General features: G+C 41.4%; 1 protein-coding gene across 1 annotated transcript in view; it reads left to right on the top strand.

Moving 5' to 3' along the window:
• LOC126343832 (AFG3-like protein 2) overlaps positions 1-23151 on the top strand; it is a 100566-nt gene that overhangs the window by 14562 nt on the left and 62853 nt on the right. Inside the window, exons 2-3 of the mRNA XM_050001972.1 lie at positions 10993-11276; positions 12888-13043. Of these exons, the coding sequence (XP_049857929.1) occupies positions 10993-11276; positions 12888-13043 (440 nt within the window). The remainder of the gene's footprint in view (positions 1-10992; positions 11277-12887; positions 13044-23151) is intronic.

Genomic DNA, 23151 nt, shown 5'->3' with positions numbered 1-23151 from the left:
CCTGCTCAGACCGTGCTGAAGGAGCGGTCACATGTCCACTCACAGGCAGAGCTGGCGATGCCACACGGCCAGCCTTCACATTGACCCTCCACCTCGTGTGACGCGAATGCCGCTGAACCCGCCACTCCCCTTGGGGAGAGGGTGGCCGAACCGTGCCCAGTACCCGCAAGATATCTTGACAGCAGGGACCGTGGATGAAGCGTGTAACACCTGGGGTGTAGCATGCAACGCACCAGACTCCACACTGCCGCTACACTCAGAGGCAGCAGCCTGAAGATGGCTGACCGTGGCCATGAGCATGTTCAGCTGTTCGCGAACAGTGGCCAGTTCCTCCTGCGTCTGTACACAGCAGTCACACATCCTATCCATCCTAAGAAATCAACAATTTACTGTAGAGAGTTAATCAACTTTTTACTAGACTGCTAATTACTAAAGGTAGCTGATAGCCGACTAAACTGTGGTTGGTAGACACTTCTTGTTGGAAACAATGAAAATAAGCACTCACTGTCACTGGACTGTATTCAAAACAAACACGAAATCTATGGAACACTATTACTAGTACTCGAAAATTAAAGCTCCTAAAAGCAAAAACACACGGATAAAGAGGTGGCAAGTAAGAAAAACACAGTTAATACTTAAATTTACGTAGCTTGCTACACAGCAGATGTGAAGCAGATGACATTCCTGCCTCAGAACTGTGTAGTTGCACATCTGAGCCTTGGCAGCCACTGAAGTAATTGCCCCTTATAAGAGAAATATCTCATTCATGGGTGTTCTCCAATGGAACATTTGTGACATCAGATAACACAGGGCAGACTAACAGCTGCAATTGCGATCACAGTGCCTCATTGTTTTGCGTCCAAGAAACGAAATTATGCCCTGAAGACCGCTTTGACCTCTTACACTTCACTGCAGTGTTTTCTACCTTCCTGCTGAGCAAGAAACTCCAGCTCGTGCGCGAGTCATTACACTCGCGCAGTAAGACACCCATAACGAAACCATTTCATTGAATACCCAGCTACGAGATGTTGCTGTTAGTCTTTCTCTCCCCCGTTATCTCTTTTTCTCTTTGTAATATCTACACACACCCCATCCACTGATCTCAGACATCCTGCAACTTATCACTCAGCTCCCTCAACCCTTTCTGCTACTCACCTACTTCAACACCTACCGTCCCATTTGGGGCTCTCTAAGGACCTGCCCGAGAGGCTTTCTCTTGGCAGATACTATCACTCTGCTTACTCTCATTTCTCACAACACTGATAAATCCATTTTTCTTTTCCCACACACTTTCTTTGTACCTGCATCTCTTGTTCTGTATTGCATAGCTTGCACAACGTTTACAGTGGTCTGTCATCTAACACATACTCAAGTGACAGTTTCATGTGCATAATTTGTCTGCTAACTCTCATTCCATCTGTGTGCTAGACCCATTGGCAGCTTTCTAAAGCTGACTGGAGGTCCTATTCTTCACTAGAACTTTAGATGAACATCATTTCCACAGCAGTGATGATAAGGAAGAGTACTTTACAAATGTTACCCTTACTGCCAAAGAATGTTCCATCCCTCGAACATCTCTCCTACTGTGATGTGTCCCAGTCCCCTTGGTGGATTGAGGAATGCAGCAATGTGGTTCGTGTACAGGCACATGCTGTCAGTGTCTTTGAATATCATCCCACAAAAGAGAACTGTATTTGTCATCGACAGTTGCACACAAAATGTCATTGCATTATCAGAGATTGCAAAATAGCTAGTTGGATATCTTTCACTAATTCTTATAACAGGTTTACTCCCTCTTCTGTTGTTTGGGGTAACCTACATTGGATTTCTGGAAAAAAGGTATATCTCCAGATTCCTGGCATGACTATCGTGAATGATGTCACAGTGGACCCTATCGTTATTCCCAACATGTTGAGTTGATACTTTTAAGAGATCTAGAGGTTTGCCCATTACTGTCCCACCTTCCTACATTGGAAACAAGTGGAGGAGGCTCAGGGGATATCTTTCTCCTCTGAGAATTATGAATGTTACAATACCATTTTTACTATGAAGGAGCTCGAACATGCTCTCACCTCGTCATGATCCTCCACTCGAGGACTGGACGATATTCACATTCATATGTTGGAGCACATCTCTTGACGGCATTCTATTTCTCCTTCATATGTATAATCGCATCAGGACAGATGGTGTTTTTCCCAGTCATTGGCATGAAGCCACTGTAATCCCTATATCCAAACCTGGTAAGGACAAACATCTTCCATCTAGTACTGCCCAATTTCCCTCACCAGCAGTGTCTGCAAAGCGATGAAATGGATAATCAATGGTCAGCTGGAATAGTGGCTTGAGTCTCGGAATTTGCTAACAAATGCACAACATGTATTTCGTAAACATTGCTGTGTAGTAGATCATCTCGTCACTCTGTCAACCCATATTACGAAGAATTTTCTATGGAAATGTCAAACTGTAGCTGTGTGTTTCGATTTGGGCATCCTCCATCCATGCACGTGTGGGGCTTCCAAGGCCACCTACCCTATTTTAATCGGGAGCTTTTAAAAGACAGAGGTTTCAAGGTATGTATAGGTTCAGCTTTGTCGACCACTTCTATGCAGGAGAACGGGGTATACCTCAGGGCTCAAAGCCGAGAGTAGCCATGTTTGCCATAGCAATGAACCCTATCACGGACTGTCTCCTGCCAGACCTCTCAGGCTCTCTTTTTCGTCGATGACTTAGCAATGTTTTGACCACCCATGGAGCTTAGATAACGGCTTCCATGATTCCACTGGAAAAAAATTGTTTATCTAAACTTCTGGCAGAACAAAGATTTCTTCCACTGTCCTTACATATTGCTCCTGTTGTTCTTCAATTTGTTGAAATCACAAAAATCACAAAATTCTTTGGGCTCACACCTGACAGGAAATTGTCAGTCCTTAGCACACTGTTCCTGATCTTGAAATATCCTACATGTTTTAAATGGTGTTGCATAGGGAGCAGATCGAAAAATCGTTCTCCACTTATACCAGTCCCATGTCCCATCAGAAATGGATTATGGGTATTTCATTTACTCATCTGCATGATCATCTATTTCATGCCATCTCATCACAATCACCATGTTTGACCACTGGAGCTTTCTACACTAAATCAGTGCCCCTTTTTTGGTGACTCTTGACCCCCAGTGCAGGGTAAGCGCAACTTCTTTGTTACCTCCTGGAGGTCACTTTTGTGTACTGTTCCCAATGGGTGAGACCCCTTCAGTGCCTTGACTTCATGCAGAAGTCTGTGTTCGTATTGGATTTAGTTTAGTTTCCAAGGATGCTACTCTAGATTCGATCTACTGCTGTAAGTTTCTCAAACTTTGTACTCAGCTTGGATACAGCATTTTTGTCTACACTGTTGACTCTTTAAGACTGACTGATTGGTGTCGGCTGTGTCTTTGTCATTGGCAACAAACACTATAGATACCAGCTTCTAGACCAGTGCTAGATTATGACTGCAGAGCTTTCTGTCCTCTATCAGGCTGCCCATTACATCAGACTGCACAGTTTTTCGTTTGTGTATTATTTTCTGATTCACTTAGTGCCTTCCAGAGCTTCTGTGTAGTATATACTTACCACCCCGAGTACAACGAATCCAAGAATGACTTCCATCGCTCGCTGATGATGGAGTCAATGAGATGATCATATGTATCTCTAGTCACATTGGAGTGTTGATGAATGAGGCTGCAGACTCTGCTGCTGAGGCTGCGGTCTGACTACATTTCACACCTTTGATACATTCTTGATGAACACATAGAGGCAATTGATCAAATTATTGACAAGACTTACTGCTTTTTAGTCAAGCATTTCATCATTTAGCTTATTGTCATATAAAGAAAAATGGAGAAAGATGAAGAGTGCTTAAAGGGAAATAAAGTGCAGCTGAAAGCATTTTCGATTTTATGTTTTGAAGTGGTATGTGAGTAAAATAAGTAACACAATAGATAAAACCAAGATCATGTGAAAAGTTATTGCAGCAAATGAGCACATTATCTTTTTATTGATGTATTAAACTAAAGTCTATAACGAACAGTCAGAATCATTGAAAAATGAAGAGAACGCCAGAAAAATGAGAACAGCGGTTGCAGTGACAAAGCATAGCATAGCATTTAAAAGAATATGGTGGTGATCTTTAACACTAACCAGCAGAGGTGCCTGATGAAGAGACGTTTTTTACCTCGATGAGCTCTGCCAGCAATGACCTGGTACGGCCACAGTGAACCTGGGCTTCTTAAATTTGGAGCTGGTTAGTGCCACCAGTTCTATTCTGCCTTAATATGTGAGCATAATTCAGTGACCATTGTTAGGCCCATTCGTTCAATACCTGCTCAAATGGGTCGGGCTCTGCCTAAGCCCACATTTATTTCCTAGCTGCTCATGGGGTACCATTGACAATTCTCCTGATGGGCAAAGGTTTACTTTGCGGTAATATCTACACCCAACCAACAAAGAGAGCTCAATTCATCACATAACCCATGCAGCAGTTTCAGAAAAAGACTTTATATCCCAAATTTAATGACCCCGTACCCTATTTCCCCACAGACACTCTTGCAGTTTTGTGACTAGATGTGTGGTAAGCATGGGGCCCCAAGACATTGCAGTAATTCCTTGACTGTGTCTTTTCTCCGACCTATTCTCTGTGACGGATTCTATGCGGACAACTTAGCTTGCTCATAGGATGTCAATTCTAGCTTCTCACACTTTGTTCCCATATTTTGCACCACACATTTCAGTTAACGTATGTTCAGTCTTCACATCTGCTTTTGACCTCCACCTTTTCAAATTTATTTATTTATTTCAAATTCTGCGGGGTTTGAGGGGAAGGTCACCCAGTATCTAGTGTGTTATTTTGGGGGGGGGGGGGGGGTTATTGTCATGTACTGGTACAGCGGTAGCTCCAGCACAGCGGAGATCACACTGTTAATGCCCAAGCTGTTGCCTCCCCTGCATTTACACATGATGAAGAGTAGGTGTCTATCCATTTGGAGATACTGAAACTCAGTGTGCTGGCCTTGACACCAGGTGGCCTTCCTCTGGCTGGATGGTGCCTATAGGGAGAGCCCTCATTTGGAGTAAACAGCATCATAGCAGATATTTGGTGTCGTGAAACAGCCAGTTGTCAGAAGGTCTGCAAATCTCTTCAGATTGATTGCAGTTCAGTGCTTATTACTGTAAGAACTTTCCCTTCTTGACCACACCGTGGGAAGAAAACAAAATAAAGTGGCCAACAGACAGCTACTCCCATCAGTTGTTGATTTGCACCTGAACAGTGGACGGTCCTTTCTTTCTAATAAACCAATATTTTTGTGGAGAATACTGAGAACATATTGGGTGAACTCTCTTCCCTTAGCAAATTATGAAGGGATTCCATCCTAGGTAATTTTTCTTCTGTAAACAACTTGGTGATGGAGATGTTACCATCACATTCTATAAGAACCTCAAAATATACAGGGAATAACGTTTCACTGAAGATGGAAGAACTATGTGAACACTTAAGAGAGGTGAGGTATTCACTTCACATGTCACATACAACAAGGTGGCCACCAATACATTCATCATCGCCTTTGAGGGAGACTGGCTTCCAGAGGAAGTCAAAATCATGTGTTGCTGCAGCAATGTGAAGCTGTATTTCCCACTCCCTGATGTGGTGTTCTAAATGCCAGCACCTTGGGTATCTGCCTCTCCAGTGGACATTTAACTCAGTTTGTCGAGACAGTGGCTGTCCACTCGATGAAAATTCACTATGTGCAGTTTTGTCAAATAAGTACATAATTGGAGATCATGGCTGTTTGTGATGCAGATTGTTGGTGTACAGTAACAACCAGCCAAAAATTGGTTTTAGGCTATTTTATTTAAAAAGTACCATTACTGGTTTAAAGTTGATGCAATGTGTCATCAGGTAGCTTTCATGCGTTTGTCAAAACGCACACTGTGGTGAAGTGGCGTGAAATGAAATCTCCATCTGGAACATTGGGTTTTACAGTTTTGTCTCCAGTGAAACCCATTCATATTGTTGCTTGTATTTTTACACTCGCTCTCATTTGTCATTACTAAGCACTTTCATTGGACCACAGAAGAAATTGCCAATCCTTATCATGTGTTTTATTCTCTTATAACATATGAAAACAAATGCTTTACCATAGTGATCACTACATGACAATCTGTGACATTGACCACTTTTCAGTGATCCATTCACTTCCTTGTCTCTGCCCAACATACCAATTATCGCAGTGGGCTCTTTGAAGAGCCAGCTGTCAATTTTGTACCTCTGCTGTCACTCTTGCCCATACTCTGTCAGATTACATTGGTGGGGTGATGGGAAATGTTTGCGATATGATCATCCATGTGGCTGGAACTACAGTTCCCCTTTCTACAGATACTTTCCACCATAGGCTGGTGCCATGGTGGACCAAAGACATTGAAACAGCTATTCAGGAGTATCAAAATGCCCTGCTATGCCTCAAGCGACATCCTTCAGACACCCCCCCCCCCCCCCTCCACACTTTTAAGCTGCTCTGGGCTAAGGTTTGTTATCTTATGAAATACAGTAAGGAGAAATGCTAGGATTACTGTGGCATTCTCCTTGAGAAAGTATGCCTCTCCAGCCCAGGTGTGGGCCCGGCTCTGTAGCCTTCTGTGCTGCCAAAGATCAACAACTTTTCTGGGTCTCTTCCTTCATTGCAGCTTGTGGGAACCCTTTGAAGCAACTTCAGTTCACATCTACTCTTGATAGCACGGTTGTACCATCTGGTAGTACCTATCCCCACCCAACAGAGAGAGCTCAGTTGATCAGTCCACCTGAGAAGTAGTCTCAGAATTATAGTAACAGGGCACTATAATCCAATTAAAATTGTGTGATAGTTGACATTTGTCACTTGCTGCTATAGCTTTGCCAAATTAGCTTCCACTGCGTGCGCGCGCGCACACACACACACACACACACACACACACACACACACACACACACACACACACACACACACACACACTCTCTCTCTCTCTCTCTCTCTCTCTCTCTCTCTCTCTCTCTCTCTGGGCACGTGCATGCTCCACCTCATTATGGAGAATTGTCTGATCTAAACAGATGCGTGCATAGTATTTGATTATCAGTTATAAAAAGAGATTAAAGAAGCTTTTTTATATAAGTCTCTTAACCATTTTACTTTCTATTCTGCTGTTTGGGATAAAGCTTGTCACGTTGGTAGCAAAAAGTTGTATTTTCCAATAATCTGTTGGGCTGTTGCAAGCAATATTATAGCGGATTCTGTCAATATCTGACATTTTTGGTCACTACTTCACAAAGATTTCAAGCTCCACTCATTACCATCCTGAGTTCCTACCTCGAAAGTGAGTATTTAGAGGTTGTGGCACCTATTTTCTGATGGCAAGCTTCGACTCCATACTTCCAGTCTTACCTGGAGAGACAGCACATTTCCTATCGGTGGCATAAAGCCATTTTAATGCTTATCCTTAATCATGCTAAAGACAAACATATTCCTTATACTGTTGTCCCATTTCTCTCACCTGTAGTATCTGGAGGGTTATCAAGCAAACAGATGATGCATAGGCAGCTAGTATGATGGCATGAGTTGCAGGAATGACCATATGACACTTGCTGGAGGACACCACACATTGCACAAGTGGTGCGTATTAGGCTGCCTGCCTCACTTTATTAGGAAATTTTGAGCTTTGGCCGTAACTGTTTTGCACCCACAAGTCAGAAGGAAAATAAAATAAACAGACCTCAAGATCAAATCTTGTGAACAAAGAGAACAGCATTGACAATGTAGTGCAAGAGACAATGAATATTATAACCTAAGTTCTATGCAAAGAAGGGAAAGCAGAAAGGTGGAAGGAGTATATAGAGGGTCTATACAAGGGCGATGTACTAGAGGACAATATTATGGAAATAGAAGAGGATGTAGATGAAGATGAAATTGGAGATATGATATTGCGTGAAGAGTTTGACAAACCACTGAAAGACCCGAGTCGAAACAAGGCCCCCGGAGTAGACAACATTCCATTGGAGCTACTGACGGCTTCGGGAGAGCCAGTCCTGACAAAACCCTACCATCTGGTGAGCAAGATGTATGAGACAGGCGAAATACCCTCAGACTTCAAGAAGAATATAATAATTCCAATCCCAAAGAAAGCAGGTGTTGACAGATGTGAAAATTACCGAACTATCAGTTTAATAAGTCACAGCTGCAAAATATTAACACGAATTCTTTACAGACGAATGGAAAAACTAGTAGAAGCCGACCTCGGGGAAGATCAGTGTGGATTCCATAGAAATGTTGGAACACGTGAAGCAATACTGACCTTACGACTTATCTTAGAAGCTAGATTAAGGAAGGGCATACCTACGTTTCTAGCATTTGTAGACCTAGAGAAAGCTTTTGACAATGTTGACTGGAATACTCTTTCAAATTCTGAAGGTGGCAGGGGTAAAATACAGGGAGCGAAAGGCTATTTACAATTTGTACAGAAACCAGATGGCAGTTATTAGTCGAGGGACATGGAAGGGAGGCAGTGATTGGGAAGGGAGTGAGACAGGGTTGTAGTCTCTCCCCAATATTATTCAATCTGTATATTGACCAAGCAGTAAAGGAAAAAATAGAAAAATTCGGAGTAGGTATTAAAATCCATGGAGAAGAAATAAAAACTTTGACAGAATTACAATGTCATCGGCAAACCTCAGAGACAGCAAAGGACTTCCCGGAAGAGCAGTTGAACGGAATGGATGGTGTCTTGAAAGGAGGATATAAGATGAACATCAACAAAAGCAAAACTAGGGTAATGGAATGTAGTCGAATTAAGTCGGGTGATGTTGAGGGTATTAGATTAGGAAATGAGACACTTAAAGTAGTAAATGAGTTTTGATGATGGTCGAAGTAGAGAGGATATAAAATGTAGACTGGCAATGGCAAGGAAAGTGTTTCTGAAGAAGAGAAATTTGTTAACATCGAGTATAGATTTGTCAGGAAGACATTTCTGAAAGTATTTGTATGGAGTGTAGCCATGTATGGAAGTGAAACATGGACGATAAATAGTTTGGACAAGAAGAGAATAGAAGCTTTGGAAATGTGGTGCTACAGAAGAATGCTGAAGATTAGATGGGTATATCACATAACTAATGAGGAAGTATTTAATAGAATTGGGGAGAAGAGAAGTTTGTGGCACAACTTGACCAAAAGAAGGAATCGGTTGGTAGGACATGTTCTGAGGCACCAAGGGATCACCAATTTAGTATCGGAGGGCAGTGTGGAGGGTAAAAATCGTAGAGGGAGACCAAGAGATGACTACACTACGCAGATTCAGAAGGGTGTAGGCTGCAGTAAGTACTGGGAGATGAAGAGGCTTGCATAGGATAGAGTAGCATGGAGAGCTGCATCAAACCAGTCTCAGGACTGAAGACCACAACAACAAGATGCAAACGTGATACCCTTCACTGCAGGACCTCCTAGATGGCACTCAGTCCATCAGTGTCATTAAGTAATAGCAAGGTCCATTAAAAAAAGCGAAAAAGGCATTACATTTACAAAGGATGCAGCACCCTGCTAATAACCTAATCTTATTCTCACATAGAGAATGAATGAGTGTTACTTAACTAAACAACAACAAAAGTTGGGAACACTGTTGCCACAAGGAATGCACATACACTTGCTTCTAAATTTTAGGCCAGCAGGGACTGACCAGTGGATGCTACTTCCTTGTGGAAATTTTTGATAAGGTAGTAATTCGTTCTAACTGTTAACATGGCCAAACCGTGCTTCACAGAAATTTGAGACTTGAAAAGTTATTACAATTACTTACTTGCTGTTACTCAACACTCAGATTTTAAGAGAGTCTGTCCAGCAGTGGCAGGTGGCAGGTAGTATAATGTTTCTTTTACATAGGGAATTGAACAATGTACTAGCACAATTTATAAACGCGTACCTGAAACAAAATACAGTTCATAACCACATAATACGTAACCTTTATAACAATGGTAACAAAACTATACTGATGGCATTAAACAAGTTTTGGCATAGACGTGTCTTCCCTAGTCAGTTTACTGGACACATTTTCGCAACCATGCAAGATTTGGGCTGTTGAGGCAACCTACCCATTTTTTATTAAGATTTTTTAAAATCCTATTGACCATTCCATATCTGGGTACCTGTGTCCCTTTATAACCAACAAGCACAAGAAAACAGTTTTTTATGTGGGCTTCTAACTAAAGAACCGCAGCTTTCACAATTCCATTCAGAATAGCTGGTATAGTGACTGCTGTGTATCATAGACTTTTGTACTCTGCTATGTTGCTGAACTGACATAAACAACTTATCCTCTTATTCCTGGAAAATTCTTACATATTTGCAGCCCAGTCATACTGTGCACAAAGACTAAATTTTTATTCTTTTTTTGATGATCTGGCCTAGGTGTTAGATTGATGGCAGAGGTTAAGTTGTTGATGGAGGAGCATATTAGCACACCTTCAGGCAGGGCTCCTGTCATGACAGTTGCACCCAGGCAAAGTTTCCTTCCAATCATGTGTCTACTTTTGCATATTAGCTACCTATTTTAATGATAGCCTTATTAACTATGATCTGAACACATTCTCATACTGATTTCCTGTAACGCACATAACTTACAGTATTGTATCTTAAGTACAATTTTTTACTTTTGAGTGGTTGTTCATGGGGATAGAACACCACCACACACAACAGATGTGGTTCTTTTTTAATCTCATATACCATTTTAATGACACTGGCTTTGACTTCTTCTATTTTGGAGTTTTCATGTTGTCCCAATCCAAGGAATTTTCATTTAATTGTGTTCTCTAAAATGGAGAGATTAATGACCTCATTATTCTATGTCTATTGTCATTAAATGTCCAATGAATTGAAAAGATAAAAAATGAAAGGAATCTCGTGTGCTGGTGTATTCTCTAGTGGTGTAAATTCATTTGTTGCAGTTGAAGAGGAACCTTTCAATACTCCAGAAATCAGCAAACTCTCCTAGTTTGGCAACAATCATACGGGAATGGCAACTGATTTGTGAAAGACCTCCAAAGGGTTTTGAGAAGTTTTTCAAACCAGGTACTGGCAAACAACCATCAAAAAATGGAAAACCGAAGGAAGATGTTCCAAAAGAGGCACAACAGCCACCACCTTCAAGAGGAACTAGTCAGCCTCCACCCAAGTCTACCCAGAGGCCGTATGATCAGTGGTCATTTGGGATGTTTGGAGGTCAGTCCAGGTAAATATTGTTATAAAAAAGGAACTCCTCTTTTGTAAACAGTAAATAAGTTGTTTAACTTCTTAAACAATTTAAAAATTGACGAGCTTTTTGTGTTTATGTAGGAGAATTGCTAACACACAGATTTTTTATTTTAGTACTTAGAGTTTTTTGATTAACCCACACAGCTAGAAAAAAAGTCAGAATTATGGCATTTACCGGCATTGAAAATCATAATTATGCTGATAGGAACTTTCAAAAATTCCAATATGCTATAAGCTTGCGATATCTGAAAAGGTGCCTAAACACTGTAAGGTAGTGAAGGTAGGAAGCAAGCCTTATGAATACCAAAGTGTCAGTGAGATGGGGGATTGTGAAGAGGTTGACTGAGGGAGCATATACCAGTCTGTGGAAAATATAGTTAAATGATAGTGAAAAACACACACACACACACACACACACACACACACACACACACACACACACACACACACAGCGTATCCAGTACATATACACTGTAATGAAACTTATTGGTAGATTAAAACTATTTGCTGGACAAGAATTCAAATAATGAACTTTGTTCCATGCTAGCAATACTGGTAATAAATGAGCTGTTCAAACATGCCTCACAACTATCATTAAGTTTCAGTTCATAATACATTCAGCTGTAGGGCGAAAAAATTCAAACTGGAAAATGCCCATCTCACAGGCAATCTAGTCAGCAAGGCAGGTAGGAGAGTTTAAGTGGAGCTTAAAAGATTATAAGAGAATTAGCAATACATTGAAATCCTGTATGGGCTTGCAATGTGAACAAATAACACAATTGGGAAGAACATTTTTACAAAAGACTCACTTCTAGGTTAAAGTTCCAGTCTGTCACTCAATTTTAATGTCGTAAATTACAATTTAGCATGTTTCACTAATTAATTTATTCACTGTGTTTTGTATTATTTAATAAGAAATTAATGTGTCTTCAATAAATCTGTTGGCTTCTAGTTTTTGTACGGTACATATTATGTTCTGTCCCATTGGAAATAGTGAATACATTTATGTTATAAACTTTTTTAAATTTCCTATTCTATTTTTCCTTTTGACAAAGAAACAATCCTTTAGTTACAAAAGCTCAAAGTAAAATGGGTGTTTGCTCTGTTCGTGTTTTTGCACATTCGTGTGTAGTTAATATAGTCCGTATTTAGTTGGGACTGGTGATCCGGCAGTAAATTGCATAGTCAGAAGGGAACAAAATGTTTTGATGGAACAGTAAACTATAGATACCTTTTCCCCACTTGGATAACTGAGGTAGATCAGGGACATAAAAGTAGCATCCAATTGAAAGACTTGCATCCAGCCGTTGTGTCTGATGGAAGAATAATAATAATAATAATAATAATAATAATAATAATAATAATAATAATAATAATAATAATAATAATTTCTTCTTCTGCTGCTGCTGCTGCTGCTGCTGCTACTACAAATTTAGATCACCTCTAAATGTTTAAATTACGTATTTACCAATTTTTTTTTTATTTTTTTTTTTTTATTTTTTTTTTTTATGTAGCCTCACTGTCATTGCCATTTGACTTGGTGTTAGAAGTGATTGTTCATTTTCAATTGAAATTTTTCCCCCACCAGGGGTACTGGCCCAGGAGGTGGAAAGCCATTTGGTGATGGTGGAGATCGTGAGAAATGGCTTGTACTTGGCATGATAGGCACTGTGGCTCTTCTTGGAACTCTAGCATTTTATGAGATGGGTTATAAGGAAATAGCCTGGAAAGAATTTGTCAACAAGTGAGTACATTTATTTAACATCATATTTCCCATTCTTAGGTATAAAACATAGTTTCTGGTCATGCAGTGTTATTTATGTTCCCAGAATATAAGCTATTGTTTGGTTAGATATCCATTGACTGTATAAATAGTTTTTATGTACATCAAAAAAATGTAATAATTGTTAACATCATTGTGGAACTACAGCAATTGTTCATGAAAATTGCGATAAATAGTAAATTTTGAAAACGGTAAACAGTTTGCCCATAAGACCATCTTCAGACAAAACCGTCCATATGACAAGAGGAGCTAGTTCAGAGTACCTACTGGTTCCTGTCGTAACTACTTTGACCTCGTATCATCTACAACTTCTGGTTTGAAGGTAACGTAATAGACTGAAACATGTTACTGGAATCAAAAGTAAACAAGTAATTTTCATTAAAATTATAATTAAATGTCATTTATCAACTTTGGCTGAATCTTATTGTGATTGATTTTCCATTCCTCGTTGATATTCTGGAGAGTAATTCATGACTTGAAGTTATGACAAATGTTTGTTTTGCCTTTCTAGAAAACACTTGGCATAAAATTTTCAGTAGACAAAAATCATGTTTGCTTTTTTAGGTGTGAGATCACAGGCTTTCCCCAACAACTTGAATTACTGCTTTATTTCAGATGTTAAATGACAGATTCATCTGTCATCCATAGTAACAGATTGGCTCACAAAATCAGTTACCCTTTTTTTTCTCCAAACACTCTGGAGAAATTAATTTTCACTTCTTAAACAACTGGTTTGTGAAGTAATATTTTACTTCTTGTAACTTAGTGGCACTAATTTTTTGATTCTCTTAACATGGAGGGAAGAACTGGTGGTCATATCAGCAACATTGTAGCTTCTGGTAAGGTCACCCAAGCCAGACAGTTGTCCGCAGAGGAGACCGATGAATAATGTCCCACATCTTACAGAAGGAGGGACTGATAGAGCGTTTCCAAAGGGAGCTCAGCTGGCGTTGGTTGGATGCAGGCAGGGCTGACCCGGGGCTTCCAGTTAGTCAGCACTGCCAGTCCTCTTTTAAAGTGAACTGTGAGCATACTTCAGCAAATGTCTGCATCTACATACACACTCTGGCAGCCATCCTACGATGTGTGGCAGAGAGTACACTGTACCACTATTGTCATTTCCTTTCCTGTTCCACTAGCAAATAGTGAGGGAAAAAGGTCTTCGAGCCACTCATGTATCCGGGAACCTTCCCGGTTTACTCATAGCTTTAAACAATCTGCAGTGGGTCACCATGTCAAATGCTTTTGGGAAATTTAGGCACATAGAATCTGCATGTTGCCCTTTATCCTTAGTTCACGGGATATCATGTGAGAAAGGTGCAGGATGAGTTTCAAACGAGCAATGCTTTCTAAATCTGTGCTGATTTGTGGACAGAAACTTTTCCATTTCAAGGAAGCCGATTATATTTAAACTAAGAATATGTTTGAGGATCCTACAGCAAACCCATGTCAATGATATTTGTCTGTAATTTCACAGGCCCATTCTTTTACCTATGTCTATCACAATGTCCTTCATACGGGAGTCTGTGCGATGGTCAAATAATGTTGTGTGTGTGTACAATTCTCCTATTTGCTATCTTCTACTGCCTCATCAGACTGGTCGACGAGTGACTGGATGGAAGCCTGAGACACCGCTTAGCAATGGTGGTAGTTGCTGTATGTTTCATTCATAGATTTTTTTACAGATGCACAAATTTCTACTAATCTTTGCTTGTAGTCATTTGTGCACCCTCTTTTGAGCTGTGGGTGTAACAGTCTTAATTGGTCATGACAGTGGAAGACTGTATGTTTTTGAGAACTGGTATCTTGGCTTAACTGTCTGGGTTTAAAGGAAGGTACAAACCTCTATAGTAAAAGCAAAAAAGAAAAGAAATAAATAACATAAAAATGTGCTATGTATCAATTGGGATTGGGGGGGGGGGGGGAGCATTGTTGGCTGTTGAGGCAAATTGATCACTAGGGAGCAACCTCTGGAACACCTGCTGCGTTCCAGTTGTATAAGGCTTTCTTCAGGTAAGCAGGGCTCTGCTGAGTCATAATTTATTTCCCTTGCTGCTCATGGGATTGCTATGGAGCAGAATGTAACCCAGAAATACTCCTGGCAAGAGGAGTGCACTATTAGGCTGCACCTACACCCAACCGACAAAGAGCTCTCCGATGATCAGCTCACAGGTTTGCCATAATGCCTTCATAATAACTAGCAGAGAACAGGAAGCCTATGAAAAAGATATCGCCCTTCAGTGTTCACAAAGGAGTGTATGAAATTGCTGGATTTTTAAATAGTATAAAACAACTTTGTAATTGTATGTTACTAACAGAAACGGCCATGTCACACAGTGTCTTAAGCTTCTAACATGAAAAACATTAGGTGACTTCCATGTAATAGCAGAAATTGATAATTGCTCTTAAGAAACTAAGTCACCAAAAGTAATGCTTTATTATAAATTCAAGCTTCAGACCAAGTAAAATGACAATAATATGTCATTGCACCTGTAGAGGCAAAACTATGTCTGACCCTGAAACATATCTGAAACCACAAATGAGAGCATCAGCAATTCACAGCTAGCATTATCTCTGCCCAGTGCTAATTGAAACATTGAAGATGTTAACATCCTTGTGAAGAAACCAGATAGCGCAGTTTTGACAGTTTCTTCTCATATAATGTGTGTTGTTGTTGTTGTTGTTGTTGTTGTTGTTGTTGTCTTCAGTCCTGAGACTGGTTTGATGCAGCTCTCCATGCTACTCTATCCCATGCAACCTTCTTAATCTCCCAGTACCTATTGCAACCTACATCCTTCTGTATCTGTTTGGTGTATTCATCTTTTGGTCTCCCTCTATGATTTTTACCCCCCACACTGACCTCCAATACAAAATTGGTGATCCTTTGATGCCTCAGAACATGTCCTGCCAACCTATCCCGTCTTCTAGTCAAGTTGTGCCACAAACTTCTCTTCTCCCCAATCTTATTCAGTACTTCCTCATTAGTTATGTGATCTACCCATCTAATCTTCAGTATTCTTCTGTAGCATCACATTTCAAAAGCTTCTATTCTCTTCTTGTCCAAACTATTTATCGTCCATGTTTAACTTCCATACATGCCTACACTCCATACAAATACTTTCAGAAACGACTTCCTGACACTTAAATCTATACTCGATGTTAACAAATTTCTCTTCTTCAGAAATGCTTTCCTTGCCATTGCCAATCTACATTTTATATCCTCTCTACTTCGACCATCATCAGTTATTTTGCTCCCCAAATAGCAAAACTCATTTACTACTATAAGTGTCTCATTTCCTAATTAATTCCCTCAGCATCACCCGACTTAATTCGACTACATTCCATTTTCCTCGTTTTACTTTTGTTGATGTTCAACTTGTACCCTCCTTTCAAGACATCGTCTATTCCGTTCAGCTGCTCTTCCAAGTTCTTTGCTGTCTCTGACAGAATTACAATCTCATCAGCGAACCTCTTTTTTTTTTTTTTTATTTCTTCTCCCTGGATTTTAATACCTACTCTGAATTTTTCTTTTGATTCCTTCACTACTTGCTCAATATACAGATTGAATAACATCGGGGAGAGGCTACAACCCTGTCTCACTCCCTTTCCAACCACTGCTTCCCTTTGATGTCGCTCGACTCTTATAACTGCCATCTGGTTTGTGTACAAATTGTAAATAGCTTTTCGCTCCCTGTAGTTTGCCCCTGTATGAAATTTGATTATAACAGGGAAAATTGAACTCTCTGTAGTCAGAAAGAGGTTTTTGAACAAGAAGAAAGTGTCCACGAGATGGTGGATCATATTAGTTGTGTTATCCACCATGTCACTGAAGAACCCATCCTGAAGTCTAGCAACTGTTTCAGAAGACAACTTGTCATTTGGTGGTATGAAGAAACCCACTTGTGCCATACACACAGGTCTGCGTTAGTTGAAATGTGGTAAATCAGCAGAAAATCTTGCAGCTTTCCTGGTTGTGAAGGCAAAAGCACAGCAAGAAATTTAAGAAGGAAAGAGAAACTCTTGGAAGAACGGTGTAAGTTCCCATAATCATTCCACTTGAGCACGCAAGCTTCAGAGTCAATAAGCAGAATTTCAGATAAGGGCAGTTTAGATCTTACAGCTATATTGTGGAATTGGGTTCTGGTGAGTCTACCTATGGACATGGCTCAAGCAATGGGTGAACATTGTTTAAAAATAACTGTGTCAACCAATTTCCAGGAACCATGCACTCTGTAGTTACACAGAGATGAGAAAGGTAATCTTCTTCTCAAATGCTCAGAAATGGCCGACCACCTGTTCTCCATATAGGAAATGGAGTCAGACCTGTCCGCAGCATGAGAAATTGATCCATGACCACATCAGATACATTATGCCATGCTACACCTCTGTACCAAGGAGCCAAAGATATACTTCAATGTAGTTTCAATAAAATCTGGTTTCATTAATAGTATCCTGATGCATGGATAGTGGCAATACTGATTCCTTTATTGAAACTGGGTGTTGCACGCCCAGGGGTTAAAATAAATAATAATTTGGTCTCTCTTGTGGCTTTGTGCATCACTCTAAACATTATTACAGGGGCGAAGGTTTGATAATTCACAACCTAGTGCCTAATCCTGTGAACTTGACTTCCCAATGCGGGCTGTCCTCTTACTTTGCCCACCGCCAGCTACAGACGGAATCCTGTAATGTTCATCATTTAACAGGTTGGAGACACACTCTTGCAATGAGTTCCAACTTTATCTGGTATGATCCAGATATAGCATGTTAATCAAGCACTGTAAATTTGGAGCACACTGTTCCTAACTAAAGTTGTCAAACTAATCAATATCCTCATTTATTGGCACTTCACTCACATAGCCCGTTGGAATGTTATTAAGTCTATTGTCATAATGTTAATCACTCAGTTCAGATACTTGGAGCACAAAACAGAAGTCCAGTGTTAATACTGGCTATCATAAGTTGGTGAGCGACACAGTTCTTGCAATTGGCTTCAATCAGTTCTAATGGCATTAAAAGTTATTTTCATGGGTGCATGTGGGACGAATCACAGTTGATTGCTGTTCTTGCAACCAGATACATGATTTAGGAATTATCACTTTCAAATAAGTCTCCACTACTGAACCATCAACACTGCTATGGAATACACAACTTCTATCACAAGTGTTTTATTTACTTCAACAAAATACTGTAAATTGTACTTTACAGACATGGTAGTGACACTGAATGATACATGCACCAAAAAAGCTAAACCACAATTCTCTTGCTAACATGCTCTGCAGCCAGCAGAGGCAGGCATGGATGATAGGCGAAAGTCACAAAGTAGATCACCTATGCTGAAGACAAAAAAGAATATAGTGTGACGAAACCTCCCATCTTTACCACTCTTTGCTTCCATGGCACAAAAACCTGTTCCTAAGGTTGACGCAGACATCGTCCGCTGTACAACCATCCACCACCAGTACCTGTACTTGCATGTTTACATGCCAAGGCAAAATGTGATAGAGCAATCCAAGCAGCCACCACAGAAGAGACCAGCAACAGTTCAGAGTGAGTGTCAAGAAGGCATACAACAAGCACAGTGCCTCTCCGTGCCCCCTTTCCCTCTTGTCCTCGGAAGGGACAGGATGGAGGGAAAGGTTCATGACGTTCTGGTCAAAAGCTATCTCGAGTGCCGTCAGGCATGATTCTTTCACATCTGACTGAGGAGGAGGAGGAGGAGGAGGAGGAGGAGGAGGAGGACATCATGGAGTTAGATGCCTTGGATCCAGGCAGCCCCCTCCACTCCCTCTCATTCCACAAATGCTTCATGACCTGAGTTGAGAGAGAGCTAGAGGTGTAGGTATTTTCGTCACTACCGACTACCACTCCTTGCCTCTGTCACTTACGACAACTTTACAAGCAGTTGCTGCATCAGTGCACGTGCATCATCTGTTGACAATGTGTTCCTTTTACTTACCCCCACATGATGCAGTTGATGAAGAGGCCCTAGCTGACCTTATTACACAGCTCCCCCGCACCTTCATCCTATGTGGTGATTTTAATGCACACAGTGTGGTTTGGGGCTCCGCAACTACCTGCCCCAGGGGTAGAGCAATTGAAAAGCTTCTCATGTAGTCATGTACATACGTGCTAAATGCGAGACAGAGCACTCACTTCTGCACAGCAACTGGGACTTTCTCTGCAATTGATCTCTTGCTTTGCTCTCCAGCTCTTGCTCACACTGCCCAATGGGAAGTGGTCAGTGACTTGCTGAGACTTGATCACTTCCCATTTTTGATTGACTTGCCATATGGGGTGGAACCCGAAAGGTAACTGCCACAATGGGTGCTCGGTAGAGCTGATTGGACACTTCATAGCCAGTTGGCCCAGTCCAAAAATTGTGCAAATGTTGAGGCATGGATGGATCATGTTACCAAAATGATCCACCATGCCGCTGCAGCATCCATTCAACAGTCCCTGGGACGACAGAAGAGGCAACCTGTCCCTTGGTGGGGTGCCGAATGCTGCTCTGCAATCAGGACCTGGCATGCGGCTCTGGCAGTTTCAAGTGTCAGCCAACTGCAGAGAATCTTGCAGCCTTTTGGGTGGTGAGGGTAAAATGTCGCCAAATTATTAGAGAAGCAAGATGATGTGGCAACAGTTCCTGAACCCCATTAATGCCTCCACCAAAAGTTCGTGTGTGGGACACCATCAGGAGAATTTTTGGGAGAGGAGGCAGGTGCCCCATGGCTGCTGTAATGGGGCACGGCACTCTCCAAATCAATCCTCAAGACTCTGCCCAGACCATGGCAGTGTATTTTGCCACAGTTACTGCAGCAACCAGTCAGGATCTAGGTTCCTAGCACCACAGAGTGGTTGCTGAAAGGTGTAGTTTGGGCTTCCAGTCCACTTGTGATGAAGTGTACAACCGCCCATTTTCCATGTGGGAGCTGGATTCTGCATTGTATGCAGCTCGTGTCACATCTCCTGGTCATGACTGGATCCATTACAGTATGCTGCGGCATCCCATAAGGCGAAACAAAGATATCCTCCTCACACATTTTAATGCTATTTGAATGTCAGATCAATTTCCCAGCTTGTGGCATGAGACAATTTTAATTCTTCTTTTAAAACTTGGGAAAGACCGTACTTGCCCAAGTAGTTACTGTAGTGTTGCCCTCACTAGCTGCACGGGAAAGACCTTGGAGTGGATGGTCAACCACTGCCTTGTATGGATCTTAGAATCCAGCCTCCTTAGTCACTTTCAGTGTGGGTTCAGGAGGTATCGCTCCACCTTTGATGACCTTGCCCTCCTGGAGGAGGCTATACAACAGTCTTTCCTATGCTGTCATCTCCGTCTAGGTGTAATTTTTTGGCATCAAGAAGGCCTAAAACACTACTTGGAAGCATCTTATCCTGGAGCAGCTTTATGAATGGGGTTTTCGTGATTGTCTTCCCCTTTTTTTTTTCAGTCCTTCCTCTCGCCATGATATTTTAGATACCAATTCGGTGATGTCCTGTCTGAGCACTTTGAGCAGAAGAACGGTGTCCCTCAAGGTAGTGTTTTAAGTGTGACAATCCTGTCCAGTGTTCTTTGTGGATGACTTCCCTGTGTTTTGCTCTTCTTCAAGCCTCGCAACGACAACACATCAGTTGCAACTAAGTCTTCGGTGTTTGCAGGAATGGACGCAGAAAAGTGGTTTTAAATGTTCCAACGAGAAGTCTGTATGTGTTCTTTTTAACCGTTCTTGTACCATCTTAAACTTTCCTGAGTTGAGGATGAAGGACACTGTCCTTACCTTTAAAGATACAGTGAGGATTCTAGGCCTCATATTTGACTCTTAAGTTTATATGGTTACCACATCTTAAGGACCTGAAAAAAGTCACTTAAGGCTTTAAGTACTTTAAAATGTCTTAGCCGCAGTACATGGGGAGCAGACAGGACTTGCCTGCTCCAGTTTTACCGGGCATTCGTGTGATCTCGGCTCGATTATGGGTGCACAGTATATGGGTCTGCCAGACCCTTTTATTGAAAGTTATTGGACATGGTGCACTATGAATGAATTCCGTTGGCCACTGGGGCATTCAGAATGAACCCCATACCAAGCATCTGTGCAGAGGCTGGTGAACCATCACTTCATGTCAGGTGACGTCTACTTACATTGCACCAGGTGTATAAAAAGCTGTCCACAACATACACACCCACCTACAATAACGTTGCTCAGCCTCCACTGGAAAGGCTTTTTTTTGTAACCAGCAACAGGCAATGAGGCCCTATGAGATATGTCACAGGACTGTCTTCTAGAGATGGGGGTTTTAATGTTTTACGTCGCAGTGGGAGCAGATTTCCACTTTGGCTTCTCCAGAGGACCAGGCTTATTTTAGACTTGATGAATTTTAAGGAAGATCATACATCAGATTTAACATTTCAGTCTGTTTTTTTAAACATTTTAGATATGCATCTTGGTTTCACAATAGTGTACACTGATGGCTCCAAGCAAGGGAATGCCATTGGCTGCTCTGTCGTGCTCTCTGACCATGCCACCAGGGATCGCCTTCCTGACGAGTATACTGTTTTCTCATTGGAGTTCCACGCAGTCCTGAAGGCAATGGAGCAAATGCATCATATTCGGGGCAAACGGTTTCTCATCTGCTGATTCCCTTAGTGCCTTAAAATCGCTATAGAAACTGTACCCAGCTGAGGAGTTGGTCCGGCTGATACATGACCAACTGTAGTTGCTCCAACAGCAGGATAAGCAGGTATCATTCTGCTGGGTGCAAGGTTATGTAGGGATATGGGTAACTGAACAGACCAATCGGGCTGCCAAGGTGGCCTGCAGAGAACAGGCTGTGGCAGTGTGTTCTATTTCCTTACAGGCTGTTGTATCTGCATTACACAGGAAGTGTATGCAGTTGTGGGATGAGGAATGGCTGGTGGTGACGGCCAATATTCTGCGGTTGGTGAAGTCAACAGCCCGGTTGTGGCGTTCCTCCTGCCAGTTGCTCAGGTGGGATGAAATGACAATCAAGTGTCTTAGAACTGGGCACAACCATTTCACACACAGCTTTTTACTGCAGTGAGAGGATACTAGGTTTTGTGATGCTTGTGGTGTGCACATTGCTATCTGCCATATTTCAGTAGAGTGCGTTTTGTATCGTGATGCAAGGGCAGAAGCAAATATTGGTGGGAGCCTGCCCTCTTATTTTAGCTGATCATCAGAAGAGTGTGACTAAGGTTTCAAAATTTTGTGATGTGTCTGAACCCTGGCATAAACTTTTAGGCTGGAGGTTTTCGTTTTGCAGAGCAGCTGGCTTATCTCTCTATCTATCTCTCTATCTTTTTTCCCAGCCAGCCACAGCCATCTGCCATATTGTTTTAGCTCCTTATACCACTTTCTTCCTGCCTCGTTAATGTTTCCCTACTGACACAATTCTTTGTTCCGTGGTTCTGTGTGGGTGTGCACAAAGTTTTCCAACTTTTGTTACCTGTGTTTTACATGATGTTTTATTGTTTTATCTTCCTGTCTTGTGTATTTAACTGACACTCGTCTCAATCTGTTTTTGCGCGCACACTAAAGAGCTTGCTGCCGTGCGCCCATACAAACATGTCTATGTCCACTAAGATAGTATTCTAAGTGTAGTACTATTTGCAATAGCTGTGAATGGCTTTTCATCCGCAGTCAGGACCCATGTTAAAAGTTAAATTTTTATTTGTCTGCTTAATTATTTATTTATTTGTGTTACACAGTGCTGTTACAAAATTATGTATTTACAAAATGAATAATTGGTAAATTATGTAATTTTATAAGATGGCTTTGTGTTCTGCTTTTTTCCAAGTGTGCGTGTGATAGTGCGCGCGATATTAAAAAAAAGTACAGCCGACTCATCACCTCTCCCTCAGGGCCAATCCACTCTGTACTGTATCAGTGGGACCCCAGCTCTGGCAGGATGCATGTAGGAACTCTGTCCCAGTGTCTAATCAAGAAGACACAAATTGGGCACAGTGCCTACATCCACTCTGATGCAGCAGAGCTGCTCCACCAGATGTCACTGGACAGTCATTGATGCAATCACTGCTTCAGCTACC

This window comes from Schistocerca gregaria, chromosome 1 (genome assembly GCF_023897955.1).
Source record: "Schistocerca gregaria isolate iqSchGreg1 chromosome 1, iqSchGreg1.2, whole genome shotgun sequence".
NCBI classification, from domain to species: domain Eukaryota; kingdom Metazoa; phylum Arthropoda; class Insecta; order Orthoptera; family Acrididae; genus Schistocerca; species Schistocerca gregaria.
Note: the sequence above shows the minus strand (reverse complement) of the source record. Positions and strands in the feature narration are given on the sequence as shown.